This window comes from Papio anubis, chromosome 5, assembly GCF_008728515.1.
Source record: "Papio anubis isolate 15944 chromosome 5, Panubis1.0, whole genome shotgun sequence".
Lineage (NCBI taxonomy): Eukaryota > Metazoa > Chordata > Mammalia > Primates > Cercopithecidae > Papio > Papio anubis.
The window spans coordinates 23,727,657-23,745,367 of record NC_044980.1 but is presented as its reverse complement, the minus strand read 5'-3'; the positions used below and the strand labels follow the sequence as shown (position 1 = coordinate 23,745,367).

Below are 17,711 nucleotides of genomic sequence, written 5' to 3'. Positions count from 1 at the left end.
CTCTGACTCCCCTTCTCCTAGGGAAGCAGAAGAATGTCAGGGTTTCAAGGTGTGCTTTAGTTTCTTATGGTGTATCTCAGTCCACCCAACACTCCTCTGAATTAACTGCTCCTTAAGAGTAGCACTTAAGAGTGACACCGACATGGAAAATAATCCATTCATTTGGTTGTGGACAAAATGAGGTGACAAATAAAACTAATGACCATTCCCTGCTCTTGCCTATTTTCTGATCTAAGGGTAGAATTTCTCCTTGGAAATGTTGCAACTTTTAACTGATGTAATATTAGTAGTCCCCTCCTGCGCCTGAACTAGGCGGCTTGACCCTTCACCTTTTCCATCTCCCAGAGAGTCAGAGGACCTCAGCAAAAGAGAGGATAGAGGGCTGGCTCTTTTTGTTTTTCATTCTATCTTGTCTCACTCATGCCTACTCCTGGAGTCAATAAAATATATTTTAAGTAAATGAAATACATTTGAATAATTTTAATCTTCATGGAAAGAATTTAATACCACAGATTTCCCAAGATGTCCCTCTAGGGAGAGATGCTGCTTTCATTTCCCTTCAGTAGTATCTACGTGACTTATCAAACCACATGCCAACTAACAACAGATATCAAACCAAATGGCAACTAAGCCTTTAAGAAACCAAAAATATCCCATTACATATTTTCCATAGAAAAAGCTAAAACATATTAAAACTTAACCAGTTTTCTAACTTTAAATATCTTAAAACCCATTCATTGTTCCAGACAACATAATAATATGATCACTGAAGCATTCCTCAATTTGATTTAAGATTATCTTAGAACAGACCAGTGAAAACAGAAATCAACTCTATGCTTATTACTTCCCTAACAACTGAAAAGGGTACAACGGTGCTTTTTTTTTTTTTTTTTTTTTTTTTTTGAGAAGGAACCTGTCTGTTGCCAGACTGGGGTGCGGTGAGTGGCATGATCTCAGCTCACTGCAACCTCCACCTCCTGGATTCGGTTCAAGCGATTCTCCTGACTCAGCCTCCCAAGTAGCTGGTACTGCAGGCACATGCCACCATGCCTGCCTGATTTTTTTTGTATTTTAGTAGAGACAGGGTTTCACCATGTTGGCCAGGATGGTCTCGATCTCCTGACCTTGTGATCCGCCCACCTTGGCCTCCTAAAGTGCTGAGATTACAGGCATGAGCCACGGCACCCAGCCAAAAGGGTGCATTTTACCAGCACAAAGAAAATGTTCTCAATGACAGAAACTCCAAGGCTTCCCACAGAAAATGCTAAAACATATTAAAACTTAACCAGTTTTCTAATGTTAAATATTTAAAACCCATTCATTGTTCCAGACATTAAATATCTTAAAACCCATTCATTGTTCCAGACACCATAATAATATGATCACTGAAACATTGCTCAAGTTGATTTAAGATTATTTTAGAATAGTCCAGTGAAAATAGAAATCAATTATATTGTTGCTAAGGAGATAAAATGTAAATGACTTATCTGTGTACTTTTCTTCATATGCTCAAAATAAATACTGGAAATCACTAGTTTCTGTTTGTTTGTTTCTTAATTGTGGAAAACTCTTTTATTGGAAATGGATCAAATGAGTTTGTCTCCAGGACAAAAAAAGACAGTGGATGCTTACAGAGAGAGCCAGGGAAAATAATTTTACCTCCTTGTTGCCAAGTTCTGATATCTGTTACCAGTCTTTGTGGCATATTTACCAAAACAAAAGCATTGTGATTTTTAATATACGGTTGACGATTGAGAGGTAAATTCAGGATATGAAGAAGTTGAACACTAGAAGTAATGTCTTAAAGAGAAAAAAAAAAACTTTTATCTTGTAAAGGATGTAAGTGCCTGCATCTGCAATAGCGATATCTTAGGGTCATAAAAATATATTGTAATGTAATATAGATTCTGTAACATATGATTTTGTTTGTATCATCTCTACGAGTTTGACTTACCCCTTTTGTAATATTCAATGAAAATGTATAAATTAACTACTGATCTTTAAATCAATAGTGCTATAATATTTAATTAAAATAGCACATTTTAATTAAAGATTTTAATGTTAATTTTTAAAGTTTCTGATAGATATAGGTAAAGATGTCGCCATTTGTTTTTTGAACTGCATTATTTTGATCCATAAAAATAAATTGAAATTATACTTTGTAAGTTTATTTTGAGGGAAAATATACAGTTGGAAATGTATATTTATTTTGAGACGTTTGAGTTTCCATTTTGAAAGGCCATTAGCCCTATTTTTACATTTCCATCACTTTTTGTGTCTGTATGTGAATGTTAAAATATTAATCTTAATGACTAAGGATTTGTAGTAGTCTACTGTCTTTTTCGATGTTATTCCATTTATGTCATTTTTTTCTCTTCAATATATTCTTATAAATCATTATTTGAAAACGAAATCCTTAAGATAACAAATCAGTCAAGAAATGTTTTTTCACGGAATTGACACATCTTAAGTAGTATTAGTTAACAATATTTTGACTTTATTAATTTTAATAGATTTATATTCTTGCTTTTTTATAATTCTCACTTATATTTAATTTTAAGTTACAATTAAAATTTAGTCAAATAATTATGTTGCTATGTTTTTAAAATGTACTTTTGAAATAATTCAAAGTTTTAAATGATGTTTTTCTTGCTGCTTATTTCTAGGCAATAAATATAAATCTTCATGTCCAATTATATTTCTTGTATCCTATTGAAATAAATGGTTAGGGTTGTAATTAAACAGGCTACTACCACAAATACATCACATTTTCTTTGCTCTAAGACATTTTAAAAGAAAAGTAATCTAATACAGATAGTTGTAATAATTTCTTTATTTCTTGTAATTTTTTACATAATATTTTTAACTTGAAATCACTTGTTAAACCAACAAAACATCAGCAACAAATATTTTAACCCAACATCCACATAACATTGAGTTAATGCAGTAGAAAGTGTATTCCTTTTGGTTAAGCATTAATTTGACTATATAGGCATCAGTGTACATATTTAACAACTTTTGAGGCTGTCTTCAAAATTAAAATATGTAAAACATATACGAATCGTATTATAAATATAAATTAAAGAACAAAAGGAATACAGATGCAAAAAAACCCCACATATTACATATACATATACATCTTACATTCATATTTGTATATTAATCATATATGTCCAAAGCAGTGATCTGATTATGTATTGGAGCTAAATTGTCTACTTTGCTACCATATAGCTTCTTATGTTTTCTCTTACCGTAAAATCAATCAGAGTTTACCCTTTTCAAATAATCCCCACGTAATATACATATGCTGAATTTTTAAAATACAATTTTATTGAAAATGTAACTTAATTGAACTCGGACTGTCAAAGTTTCTAATAATGTTTGAGACTCTGTTAAAAAGTTACATATAACATTACCTATAAAATCTCTACATTCCTCGATCATTTTTCATTTTATTTTTGGGGAGAAACAAAGCATAGTCACAATAATTTCCTAAATTTTTCTGACATTAGAAAAATTCTTCCAGATCAATGTGTAAATGCATATGAAATAATCTCATTTTAAGTGCTATATCTAAATTAACAAAACCCCAAATAATATATTTTTGTTTACCATCTTGAAGTAAAGGGTATGATCCAAAAGAGAGAGAGATGAGAGAGGGAGAGATTATTAAAATCAAAGTAATAATAAAAAGATAGTTTAACTCAAGGATACATTCACAAGAAATAAAAGTCAATTATTTTGAACAACTTTAGACAAAATGAAGATCTTAAAAAAGTGCAGATTATACCCATGGATAAGAGATATATTGATGAGATATATTTTTCTTTTTCTGCAGCTAATACAGACTATAAGTGCAGTAGACAAAGATGACCCTTTAGGTGGACAGAAATTTTTTTTCAGTTTAGCTGCTGTCAATCCAAACTTCACAGTACAGGATAATGAAGGTAAGTTTTAGAACTTGTTCACTATGACCTATGATGATATTAACAGGAAATGTCCCTAATGTAATCATTGCAATATATATGCCATGTCAATTTATTGATCTGAGTTATACAATTTTGTTTTAATCAAGTATTTAATGACATATTTAGTAAACCCTTATTTGGCAATGTGTACTCTCTTCAATTTTAAAATACTAAAATATGTGAAAGAGGTCTCTTTATGGATGTTAAGGAAATGATTGAGTCTTGATAAGTTTAGAAAGGCTGGAAATAATTCTTACAACAATAATATAGGACACATAGGGTAGAGAAATGAATGATTCAGTAAGACTCTTAAGCAGACTTCAGTGAGATTTATCAGCAGCAGATTCACCAAAGCCAAATATGCATAAAGGAGTGAAAAGAATGAGAAGTAGCCTGTGAGGTGATTCAGTACAAAGGCATTGTTACAAAGGTACTGTTGCAATGGCAAGATGTATGCGTCTTGAAGGTTAAAAAACCTTCTTCTTCTATTTTGTTATTGATTTAAAACATGCAACAATGTGTGAAATTTACCTAATCCATTTTCTTCATGAATATTGGATTGATGTGTGTTCTGTATGTGTGTAAGCACACATGCAAAGATGCACATAAATTTAAAAAACACACATTTAGTATGGTTTTTCTCTTGGTATGCAAAATAGGTTTTTTGAAAACAGAAAGCAATTGTTATCATCTATGTAATCTTCATAAATGATTCACTTATAAAAATTTACCACTTTGAAAACAGTACTGAGGAATTATGTGAAAACCTAATAAAAACAATTCATAGTATATTTTTCAAAGTAATCATTTGTCTTATCTATATATTAATTGCAATGTACTTATTTTTTAGGAAAATGTATATCAATTTTATTTTTTACATAAATACATTTTTATTTATATGTTAAACCTTGGTTATCACATTGGGGAAAATGTGCTATCTCAAACCAATTGTAATATTTTAAAATTTATTTTAGATAATACTGCCAGAATCTTAACCAGAAAAAATGGATTCAATAGACATGAAATCAGTACCTATCTCTTGCCTGTGGTGATATCAGACAATGATTACCCAATTCAGAGCAGCACAGGCACATTGACCATTCGAGTGTGTGCTTGTGACAGCCAAGGCAACATGCAATCCTGCAGTGCCGAAGCCCTGCTCCTCCCTGCCGGCCTCAGCACCGGGGCCTTGATCGCCATCCTCCTCTGCATCATCATTCTACTGGGTAAGAAACCTTAAAACAATGGGAACATTTTCTAGGCTCTTTAGTATGTGTTTGAAGAAGAATCGTTGCTATTAAAATCCCTTTCCCAAAACCAATCCCACATTTTAAGACAGACATAAATTAACTATGTGATATGCTTTATATTAAAATATTTTATTTGATCAGAATATATAAGAATATATAAAGAATTTTTGTTGTAGTCATAGTAATAGCGGAACTTTACCTCGTGGGGCCTAGAATTCATTATAATGCGAATCAAAATATTTAGAAAAAACAACAACTGTCTTTCACCACAATGCAGTAAACAAAGGAAAAGGCAAGAAGAATGAATGCAGAATGGCTTGTGTAGGAGCTTGGAAATTTGAGAGACAAAATTCTTGCTAGCCGTGCTGAATGTTCTGATGGAATTAAGAGATCTTTAGAACCTAAGTCCAGTGAACAAATGAAAGGAGACACATCAGTGGCCAGGACCCCAATTATTTTATTGCTGGCCCATTATTTTCTTCCTGAGTGGTATGGTAACAGAGTCTGGGGCAATGGTTCTTCTGGAACATCTTCTATACAGGAATCAAGTAAGAGTTGGAAGAGATGGAAGATAAATAGTAGGGTCTCAAACCACAACTCTGGAAGGTAGACGTTAATCAATCTCAATAAGACTAAAAACAACAAAGACAAAGGTTAAGTTGATAACATTTGTTAGAATAGCAATTCAAAAACTTGATATAGAAGCAATTCCCATCAGCATTCCTGTATTCAATAATTGCTAACTTTTCACACATACAAAATAAAGTAAAACTTTAGCATTTGTCTTAAATATTAAAATAATGTAGACAATAATAAATTGTAGCAATATTTTTATGATTATAAAAAAAAGAGCATGTTTTTGTATGAAGTTAAGGCCTGCAACAACAAGAAATGGATTAAAAATATTTCCACGTTCTTTATTTGACTTGATTATGTCTACTTCATTCTATAGAAGTTTCCATTTTTCTGCTTTTATCATAGCATTTATGTACTTTCACTCTGTGTTTAAATATCAGAAAGGTAAATTACTTATGACAGATAAATCATTGAATGGATGATTTGAACAATTCTAGATTAGATTTTTATGTGGTTCAGGAAATGAGAACATGCAAACTAAAAAATACACATTTTATCATTTGTTACTATGAAATGAAATCCAGAACAAAACTTTTCTCTGTACCACAAAAAATATATGCCTCATTTTATTTCATAGAGTGAGAATTTGGTATAATTCTATTTTTATAATTTGACTTACCATTAATACAACAAACATTGAGGAAAAGTTAATAAATGTACCTTACAATAGTTGAATCCCCAATAGCAAATATGAGTAATATAAATATTTATTTGGGGGATTTATACTTTAAATCATATAGAAAACTTGTTCTATTAAAATATGCAATTAAAATGAAAGTCTCTAGTACGAATAATATTAATGGTGGTAAGTTTTTAGTATGTGTTTACTGTGTTTCAGACTCTGTCACTGGCACTTTGCCATGACAACCTTTTTCACTTGACAAAAAAATATCTGGCATGTGTGGTGTTATTTTCATTTTATGCATAATGAAACTGAAAATTCAAAATAGTCAGAATAATTTCCAAGGTCACATAATTTCTGAGTGTTTGAGCTAGGGTACCTTGCTATTAGTGTATGCAGAGATCCCGCGAAATCTGTATTTCCACTTTTATTATGGCTAGATGGAGGCCTCACTATCTTACATATTCACTAAAATCGTATTAAAATAGATTTTTACCTAATTTGCTTTTCCCCCAAACAATGATAGTTCATTTTATAATCAGGAGCGGACTGCTTAACTGCTTTTGAATTAAAATCAGTTTAAGTATTCTCTCTAGTTTTGTTAGTTTAAACAGATTTTTATATTTCTATTACCCTAATCAAAAGACATTCAAGAAAAAGGGAAATGAACTTGAACTTGGAGCAAATCGTAATCAGTTGTCATTATTCTCAACATTAGAAGGCTTTTGCTGAGCAAGGTCGTTTGGTTGATGATAAATAATCTGAGATTTAAAATCTTTACACATTTTTATGTGCATGAATATTTGAATTTAGGCAAAATAAAATGGCATATTTTCTTAAAAGCTTGAAGAATACACTTTTTAAAAAGCTCTGCGTATTTGCTTTTTAATTACTTGGCCAAGAACACTTATCAATGGCTAAAACTTTCTTTTTCATGGCATTAAAAATGTTTATTGTTTGCCTTCTCAGATAGGTTAAAGACAGACTAGTCTGTGCTTTCGATGTTAAAACAGAAAACATAACTTAATACCCCTTCATATAATAATATAATTAATTACATACTCTTTAAATGTGTGTTCAAAGAAGGTAAATAAATACTTGTATCAATATTTCTTCAGATATATATGGATATATATTATATATATATTTTATATATATATATCCAGTAAGAATCTTCCCATCCTTGTCTAACTGAGTTCGCACTTTTTCCCTTGAATCCTTTTAAAGGTTGAGGATCAAAATGTTTGGAAATAATGAGTAAGGGTGAGAAACTCTACTGCAATCAGAAGAATTTGATACTAACTTTCTCTTATCATTTATGCTATTTCCACTGTTATGATTATGAATATTGTCTCTCATTGAAGTGGGAAAATGTCCTTTTTGAGCAGTACACTTTTCTATTGTGAATCTAGCCAAGATTCGTAATTTTGGGGGGGAGCTAATCCAGTGTTGTAATTTGAGAATTTTACTCTTTGTAAATTGAGAAATTTACTCTTTGCCATCTTGTAACCTAACAATGTTTTTGGGGGGGTCTCATGCAAGGCATATATTTTCGCGGAAACCTTAGAAATTTCTAAATCCCCTAACTCTAAATAATCTTTTTTTTCCCAATAATTACAGCATTCTTTTAATAAAGTAACAAAAAATATGTAAGTTCATCAGCAAAGCTATTTAACAGAAGTCAGTACTCAATATCTTGTGAAGGATGTTGCTTTTTGCTATTATGTAAAGGCTTTGAAAAAAGTAAGCATCAGGTTGTCCTTTTAAATTGTCTTCCTTGAAGCTGAATTCAATTGGTGTAGATTTATACACACAAATTTTATATAGCATCTTACGTTCCTTATTTAATGCAAAATATAAATATTATCTGTACAATGAGGAACCGTTTTAAATGGTTCCTAGAAAAATAAAGTGTAAGTCACTATATTTAAGGAATATTTTACGTTGCTTTAAAAATAAGTCACTATATTTAAGGAATATTTTACGTTGCTTTAAAAATAAATTAGAAACACTGATCTTAAACACCACCCACCCTTGCTAAACCCTTCAGCATCTCCCCTGACACCTCCCCCAAACTGTGGGAAGTATAAAATTAATCTGAAAGTCTAACCTGTTATAGAAAGCCTGAGTAACTTAAACTCCTTTATAGTATTTCCACTCGTTACAGTGTTTTGAACGGAGGTCTAATGTATCTTCTTGTCTTTTTTCAAGTTATAGTAGTACTGTTTGCAGCTCTGAAAAGACAGCGAAAAAAAGAGCCTCTGATCTTGTCAAAAGAAGATATCAGAGACAACATTGTGAGCTATAACGATGAGGGTGGCGGAGAGGAGGACACCCAGGCCTTTGATATCGGCACCCTGAGGAATCCTGCAGCCATTGAGGAAAAAAAGCTCCGGCGAGATATTATTCCAGAAACGTTATTTATTCCTCGGAGGACTCCTACAGCTCCAGATAACACGGACGTCCGGGATTTCATTAATGAAAGGCTAAAAGAGCACGACCTTGACCCCACCGCACCCCCATACGACTCACTTGCAACCTATGCCTATGAAGGAAATGATTCCATTGCTGAATCTCTGAGTTCATTAGAATCAGGTACTACTGAAGGAGACCAAAACTACGATTACCTCCGAGAATGGGGCCCTCGGTTTAATAAGCTAGCAGAAATGTATGGTGGCGGGGAAAGTGACAAAGACTCTTAACGTAGGATATATGTTCTGTTCAAACAAGAGAAAGTAACTATACCCATGCTGTCTCCACTTCACAATATTTGATATTCAGGAGGTTTTTCCTGCCAGTCAGCACAATTTTTTTTTTCCCATTTACTTCTTAATTTGTTCATTAATTACATTAATTCTTTCCTGTAGGATGTCTCATGGAATATATACAACATTTTATTTAATCACTTCCAAGAGCCAAAGCTATGGAAATACAGTGTTGTCCATCTTAGTAAATAAAAGATAATTTCAGAAACATGAACAGGATAGTTCTCCCTTAAGCAACCTCACAAACAAGCCGCTTCTGTTAGATACATGTCCTGCCCTTGCAAATGAAGCTTTTAAAAAGGTGAAGAAAAATTTCAAGGTATATCCTGTTCTGTACATTAAATTAAAAAAAATGTACATGTGGTGTTAGTAGGTGTGATATGCAACCTGGTATACAGACATTTGTGCAATTTCATTTCATCAAATTCTATCTGCTAATGTTTTATATTTATATTTTTGTATTTATTTTTAAAAAAATAAACCAGTTTTTACAACTACTTTGTCTGTAGCTTCTTTTTTCTCCCTAGGATGGAAGACTTTCTCCCTGAACTAAATATCTTGATACACAATTACCTTACATACAGGTAAGAACACAATGTCATTATCATTAGTATTGAAAGTGCTAACCAAATTAATATGATTTAGGTAAGAATTACTTTTCCAATGAGTTTTGATACGCTGTGGTATGTGGAAAACTCTTCATATACAAAGTAATAGTCATTTATAAAACACATAAAATTTTTCATTTAAACAACTTAAAACATGACTATCCTTATGCTAAATATCCCAAGACACCAGCAATGCAGTAATTTCATTTTGTTTATATTCACTAAAATCATACCTGAAAAAATAAAACATTTTCTCATTTTTTATGGCATTCATGCCATTAAAGTTTATAGAGAATAATAGTTCAGACAGATTTCAGACTAAAATAATCCTTTAATGGAAAATATACTTACCTCCTATGGTGACTTTAAAAATGCCTACTAATGACAGTAATAATGCAGAATATTCCATTAAGACATAGCTTTACAATTATATCAAGATTTTAAAAGCCATGATGCATCTGTTTGTAACAAAGCCTGCTTTTCTGTTAATGATTCCATAGAAAGCAAGAAAATAAAAATAAAAAAAATTAAAACACTGGCAGCTAATTATCCAGAGTTCCTAAGGATCATGAAAGTTAGATGACACTAACTGATTCCTTATTTCTCAACCTCCACAACATGATTTATTTATAAAAGGAGCACTTTGTTGGACATAGACTAGGAAACCACATTCTCTGCTGCTTAGTATATTGTAAATAATACCAAAGATCTGTGTGCTCTCTACTTAGTGAAAATGCTGTGCTTTTGGATTGAATCAAGGTGTAATACTGACGTGTCCTTAATGTAGAATTATTTCAATCTTATTAAATGGTAATATTTTCCCAACTTCCAGACTGAAAGGGCTCACATCACTCTGAACACAGATACTTTTGTTTGCATGTTAGCCTGATTATAAAAGAAAAACAACATATATTCTAGTTAAAAATACAGTCGTGTGACAAGGCTAAATGATAACACGATTTGGCAGACTTCCTCTTTTCCAAGAACCCATTCATTTTTACTGAAGGCTAGGTGTCAAAAGGACAAAGTTTAAGGAACAAAAAACGTTTGATCATATATGTTGAACTAAAAGGAGAGAAAATCCTCAATATCCTAAAAGGACTACTCATTAAAAACAAAATCAGTTAACAATGGAAAAATTTAAAAAGGTACAAATTGTAAGAATTTTACGTTAGATATGATTCAAAATATACATTTGATTAAAATTACCTTTAAAATTTATAGCATTAGTTATTTTTATTAATACTGGATGTTAATATTTGGAATTCTTATTTGGATAATTTTAGTTTTCCTCATTTATGTAATTTTAAAGTAACATGAACTTGCTATCATTTATTGTATCATTCTGGTTTTTATTAAATTAAAGGATTAATCTTTAACATCATCCAATCCAGGTTTACAATAATTCTCTTTAGGGAGATTGAGTAATAGGCTTCTTTGTTGATATAAGGCCTATATCGCAGAGAAATTATTCAGTAACAGCCATCTTATTTGTTGATACTGAAGGGGATATGTTAAAAATTAATTGGTGATCCTGAAATGTAAAATGTATGCCTATAACTACCTGCTAAAACTCTCTCAATAATTTCCCTGCCATTGTGCTCTCCCAAAGGAGAGAAAGGAATGGACAATATGTAGATTATTCTATGCCCCAAATCTCCTTTACATGGGAACTGGGACAACCCTCTGTCAGTATCACTGATTTCATTGAACAAGTGTGGGCTTTTATTTTATTCATCTTCTTACACCTTCATTCATCACATATTTTTTGAGCAGCTATTATAAAATCAAGGGATGTTTTAAACACTAGACATGTAATAAATCATAGATCATTATTTTATATTACTGCATGATTTTTCTATTAATTAAAATGAAAATATTGCAAAACAGTTAACATAACATCTAACTTGTACTATTATTAATTTTTCTTTTTTTTTTTTTTTTTTTTTGAGACAGGGTCTCACTCTTTCTTTTGCCCAGGCTGGAGTGCAATGGTTTGATCACTCCTCACTGCAGCCTCTACCTCCCAAGCTTACACAGCCCTCCCACCTCAGCCTCTCAATAGCTGACAGTACAAGTGTACACCATCACATCTGGCTAATTTTGTATTTTATTTTACTTTATTTTATTTTATTTTATATTCCATAGAGATGAGATTTTGCCATGTTGCCGAGGTTTGACTCAAACTCCTGGATTCAAGTGATCAACCTACCTCGGCCTCCCAGAATGCTTGGATTACAGGCATGAGCCACCATGCTATGCCCTATTGTTTACTTTTCTAAACAGCAAATAAATAAACCACTTTGCTCTTCATTTTTCATAATTTAAATAAGCTGAAAAAAGATGATTTATAAATCTTTTGATCATTCAAAATGGTGATTAAGTTGATCAATTATCATTGTTTCTACTATCAACAAAATATGAAAGAAAATTTATGCAATGATACATACATACTCAGGCTGAGATTTCACTGTATATCAAGTAGATACTCTTACGCAACCTCGAGAATTACAGATATTTATCGGTAGTCATTAAGTGTGAATAATTAGACGTCTAGGATCTTCTAGAATTATAGAAACCTAAAATTCAGGTTTTTTAAGATTAAGGAGATCTACATATCTGTATTCATTTATCAATATAGCTATCTAAATGTCCATATATAATTTATGTCTATATTATATATATGTGTATGTACTTACAAAACATAACTCTTAGACTCTAACATTCAAGGAAATTATTCCTTTTATTTTTTCACTTACACATACACACACTTATATTCACATGTCTTTATTAAAAATTTCAGCTTAACATAGCTATTAACAAGAAAATACAGTCACTTTTCAAAATCCCTTACTCAGTATAGGTCTTTTGTGCTCAAATAGACAAATGAAGGAATGGAAGGATGGTGCGATTCTTACATTCATTCAGAACTCGATTATTAATCATGTTTGATATTTGCCTCAGAGATTTTGGTGAACAGTAAAATGAGACAAAGTTTATAAATTTGCAAGAACTGAATTATACAGAACATATAATTATTTTGTACAAGGATACAAAAGCAATGACTGAATTATGGACTCTGTCCTTAGTCAGTTATGGTATAACAAATGTTACATATATGCCCCAAGATTAACTAAGTGGCATACAACATGGAAAGTAAGAAATTAATAAAAAATGTTGTGGGCTCCTTTAATTCAAGGACAGAGTATGTCTTTCCTTCCATTGTTTTCTCAGTGATCAGTCCCTGGCACATTATAGTCACTAATAATGCTAAATAATTTCATTACATCTCCCCGACACATTTTCTAAATATTTCCTATAGTCATTCTCCAATGGCCTCATTATCAATTATGGCTGTTCAAGGTAGACTTGAGGCCTTCTTTTTCTTCCGTACCTATCACATCAGTTTTCATTTACTATAGAATCTCCCAAAATAAATATGTTTTAATCTACTGCCATTCTTGTTTTAAAAGAAATTTTTCAGTTACAATCATTAAGCACCACTGTGTCAGTTTTTTGCCATACACTTAGATTGCCCTTAATCTTTACAATAAGTTCTCCAGTGTATTAATATCCCCATATCATACAAGATCTACAAATAGAGCTGCCAACTACTGCGGTATTAACGTGAAGATGCTCTCCTTGTTGTTGAGCCCTTTGTATTTTTCACTTGAGCCACTGTCAGTGTGACAGTCTTCAAACTTCTTTCCTGCAATACAATTTTGCATTTTGCTTACGAGAAAAGGAAAAAAAAAAAAAAAAAGCAAAAAACAAAAAACAGATTAGTAATCTTCAAAGAAAAAAGAAGTCATATTTCTCATTGTCAAATACTTCACTGAACCCTATCACCTAGGGGCTCAATTCCAAACTCCTATTATAGAATATTATTTTCCCTCAAGTTTTTTTTCTCTCATTGCTATGACAATTTGAATTGTCATTTTAAAACTTGTGACCAGATAATTTATTATTTAAGTCTGAATTTCTCCTGAAATTCCAAAGATACCTACTACTTAATAGTAACATCTTATACTTGACATATCCAGAAGAGTACCACACGTTTCCCCACCAATACATGCCAAACTTACTTCATCTGCAATCTGCTTCAGCGCTGATTGGCAATGCTTTCACTCCAGTGAAGTGCTCAGGCCCATGACTTTGGAGTCACCCCGTATCTGTTCTTGCAAATCTCACCTCCAAACAGATTAGTTTTCGTATTAAAACACACATTGTCCTATAACTTCTCATCATTTCTATTTTTGATCCAAGCCACCAATACTTTCCTCCTCAATTATTAGGAATAATTAACTTCCTAACTCATAGCTTTCAATCCTGCCCAATTTACACTCAACTGTCAGCATTGTGGTCAGAAGAATCTTCAAAATAAATTGTCTATGTGGTCATTTCCTTCTTTTAAACTCTTTAGTCATTTGTCATTTTAGTCAGAGTAGAAAACTAATTCGTTATAATGGCCGAAAGCCTCTCCATACCCCTTTGACCTCTCTTCTGCTATTCTCCCATTTATTCATTTCGCTCTGATCTCTTCTTCGGTACTGTTTCTTCCTGCCTTTCTGTGTTCACACTGGCCATTCCTTCTTCTTGCAACTGATCTCCCTACCTAGCTCAAGTTCTTGATCAATTGATCAAATGCTGTTTTTGATTTGAGGTCTACCCTATCCACTCTTAAAACTATAGCATTTCCCTAGACCCTCCTTTACGTTGCATTTGTTTTCTCCTTAATGCTATCGCCTTTTGAGTATGCTATGTAACTTACTTTTTACACTGATTATTTTTTGTCTCCCTCAGACAGAATGTAAAATTCATGACAATATGTCATTAATTGTAAATTTGGTCATTATGATGACCAAATACATAGAATGATGTCTATCTGTCTTTGAGCTCAAAAACATTTGTTGGAAGAATTAACACACACTTTACTCTTAAATGTATCACATATTACACTGAAATGTAGGCAATAAACATATTATATGTATGTCATATTTCTGCCTCCTCCTTTAGTGAACTACTTAAAGTTATAGGAGGTGCCTCAGTGATTTGTTTGTTCCTTTTATGACTGACAGAGCAGGAGCATTGCCATCTTGGACAAGCCCCTGATTCTAAAGTTCACCTTAATAAAAAGCCACCTAAATCCAAAGGGCATCAGCCTAATGGCTAAGGTCAGCATGACCATAAGCCACAAATAATATCTCCAACCAAAATACATTCCAAATCCCTCCCCAACCAGAGACATGGTAGCCTCGCGATAACCCCCCCCCCCCCCCCCCCCCTCGGTGCGGAAAGCTGCCTGCCGCAAAATAACCTCCCTTCCTCCCAGAGAGATTCTAATCCCGTCAAAAACTTCTCCACACACATAAACATTCCAAGCTTGTGATAAGCCCCCTCACCCTAAAACTAATATACACTCTCAGTCTGCAAGAGAAAGCGCGCCTGACTGAAACCAGCCAGGAGCGCCTCTCAGGTTTTCACTAAAGAAAACCTGTCTTTAACCGCCAGCCGCATTTCGTTTTTCTTTCCTCTTTCTTTAACGCTTACAAAGACAACTGATTGTTTCCCCAAAATACAACAGTGTTTGCCCACCATTTTAAGAATAAATGATAGCCAGTAATTATTTTGGTTAATTGCCTTAGGAAATTAGAAATAAACTTTAAAAGAATCTGAGAAAAAGTGAAGTTACATTGCAAATATATTTAGAACATTTGCAAAGTGCCAGTGATAATGAGAGTAGGATTTAATATAAAATAAGTACTAGTGTCAGAGAATGACTACCCTTTCGGGTTCCGTTCTAATGTAGTTGAAGTCTGAGTCACAGTTTTGGGGAACCTCATATTTAAAGACAATAAAAAGGCCAAATAAAGGGACAGCCACTCAGGCAAGGTTTTGAGAAAGATTGTTATCAAAGGGAATGATGAAGTGGAAGAGATTACCAGAGTTTTAAGAACTCAAACTCCCTGTCCAAACTGTTTGTGAAAGAAAATTAGAATCCTAGGACCCCAAACTCACTATGCCAAAAGCAAAGTTAAACTTGGGAACTGAATCACTGACTTTCTTTTGTTCCCAAACAGATAGCTATAATTCCACACGCTTAAATTAAGTAATTTTAAAGTTTAATATTAAGTAAAACATAGATTTACTGAGCACAAGAGGCATGCATAATTGACTTTTCCTTCTACTCCCTTATTTTCTCATGTAAAAAGTAGACTCCACTAGGTGTGATGGTTGGCTCACACCTGAATCCCAGTACTTTGAGAGGCTGAGGTGGGTGAGATCACCTGAGGTCAGGAATTTGAGTCCAGTCGGGCCGACATGGTGAAACCTTGTGTCTACTAAAAATACAAAAATTAACTGGGTGTGGTGAGGCACGCCTGTAATCCCAGCTACTCAGGCAGTTGAGGCAGCAGAATCCCTTGAACCCAGGAAGTGGAGGTCGCAGTGAACTGAGATTGTGCTACTGCACTCCAGTCTGGGTGACTGAGCAAGACTCTATCTCAAAAAAAAAGAAAAAATTGAAATTCTCAAAACTTTCTTTGGAAAAAGTGATGGTCACAGGTCCTATTATGACTTGGGTTTCTTTTTCCCAGACGCATCCTCAACCTTGGCAAAATAAACCTCTAATCAATTGAGATCTGTCTCAGTCACTTTTTCATTGGGTTACATTTTGGTAACCATGAAGGGATTCTCTGAAAGAGCATGAAGTTAGATCTTGGTCTACAGCAACTCCCCTATCAGGGCCCTGCTACAAGCTGAAGCTCGTATTGTCCTGACAAATGACTTGATTAGCTGAAGTCCAGGAGCTTCTCCCTCCAGAGATCCCTCATCTTCGAATAACTTTTAGTTGAGATCTGAGGTTTATTCTGGTGCTGAGCACCTCTTTTGAGAGTTTTCTGCTTCCGGGATGGCCGAGAGCAGGCTTCCGGTTGGGCTACATCTCCAGGTAAGTGGTTTGGGGTTTCATTTTGAGGTTTGCTAGCTAAAGGTCAAGTTCTGTTAGCTGGCTATCACTTCTTTTTATGCTCAGAGATCTTGACTTTATGTAAATTGTGTGATTGCCTTTTTTTCTGGTTTTTGGTTTTTTAGTTTTTTTTTTTTTTTTGAGACAGAATCTCACTCTGTCACCCAAGCCAGAGTTCAGTGGTACAATCTTGGCCCACTACAACCTCCGCCTCCCAGGTTCACATGATTCTCCTGCCTCAGCTTCCCGAGTAGCTGGGACTACAGGCATGCACCACCACACCCAACTAATTCTTTGTGTATTATTAGTAGAGATGGGGTTTCACTATGTGGGCATGAGACTCATTTTGTGAGTCTCGAACTCCTGACCTCAGGTGATCCACTCACCTCAGCCTCCCAAAGTGCTGAGATGACAGGTGTGAGCCACTGCACCGGGCCTTTTTTTTCTTTTCTTTTTTAAATTTTAACCTATCTTCTCTTAGATTTAACCACCTCCTGGCTCCCTCTAATGTCAACTGAAACCCTCATAGCTGTATGAAGTTAAGTTCCACCTCTAAAAAACTCTGGCCGGTTAAGAAAAATTAAAAAGATTGACTACCTGAGAGTTTTTCTTTATATAACAAGCCTGCCATCCCAGCCTTTCTCTGTGTGCTATTAATTGAAAGATTTTGGAAATCTATTATTCTACATAATTAATGAAACATCAAATTTCAAAAGGACACATAATAGTGTCATGTCTAGCCTTAAAAATTCTCTTGACTAAATCAAGAGAGAGAAAAAAAATCTGACCCAAAACAGTTTAAAATTCCCACCATGGCTTCGGTTTGCTATATCTGGTCAGGGAACAAGGGCCACTTAACCTTATGGCATAATAGCCAAAATTCAATTCTGCACCT

General features: G+C 33.5%; 1 protein-coding gene across 2 annotated transcripts in view; it reads left to right on the top strand.

Annotated features, from left to right (window-relative positions):
* The window catches only part of LOC101005841 (cadherin-10), a 165,267-nt gene extending 155,529 nt beyond the window's left edge, over nucleotides 1–9,738 (top strand). The window contains exons 10-12 of one of the 2 annotated variants that reach the window (XM_009208195.3): nucleotides 3,839–3,947; nucleotides 4,943–5,194; nucleotides 8,694–9,738. In XM_009208195.3, coding sequence (XP_009206459.1) covers nucleotides 3,839–3,947; nucleotides 4,943–5,194; nucleotides 8,694–9,178 — 846 coding nt within the window. In that variant the 3' untranslated portion in view covers nucleotides 9,179–9,738. Of the gene's footprint in view, nucleotides 1–3,838; nucleotides 3,948–4,942; nucleotides 5,195–8,687 lie in introns of both variants that reach the window. The other variant, XM_003899529.4, reaches the window with a different exon arrangement.
* The last annotated feature ends 7,973 nt before the right edge of the window (nucleotides 9,739–17,711 follow it).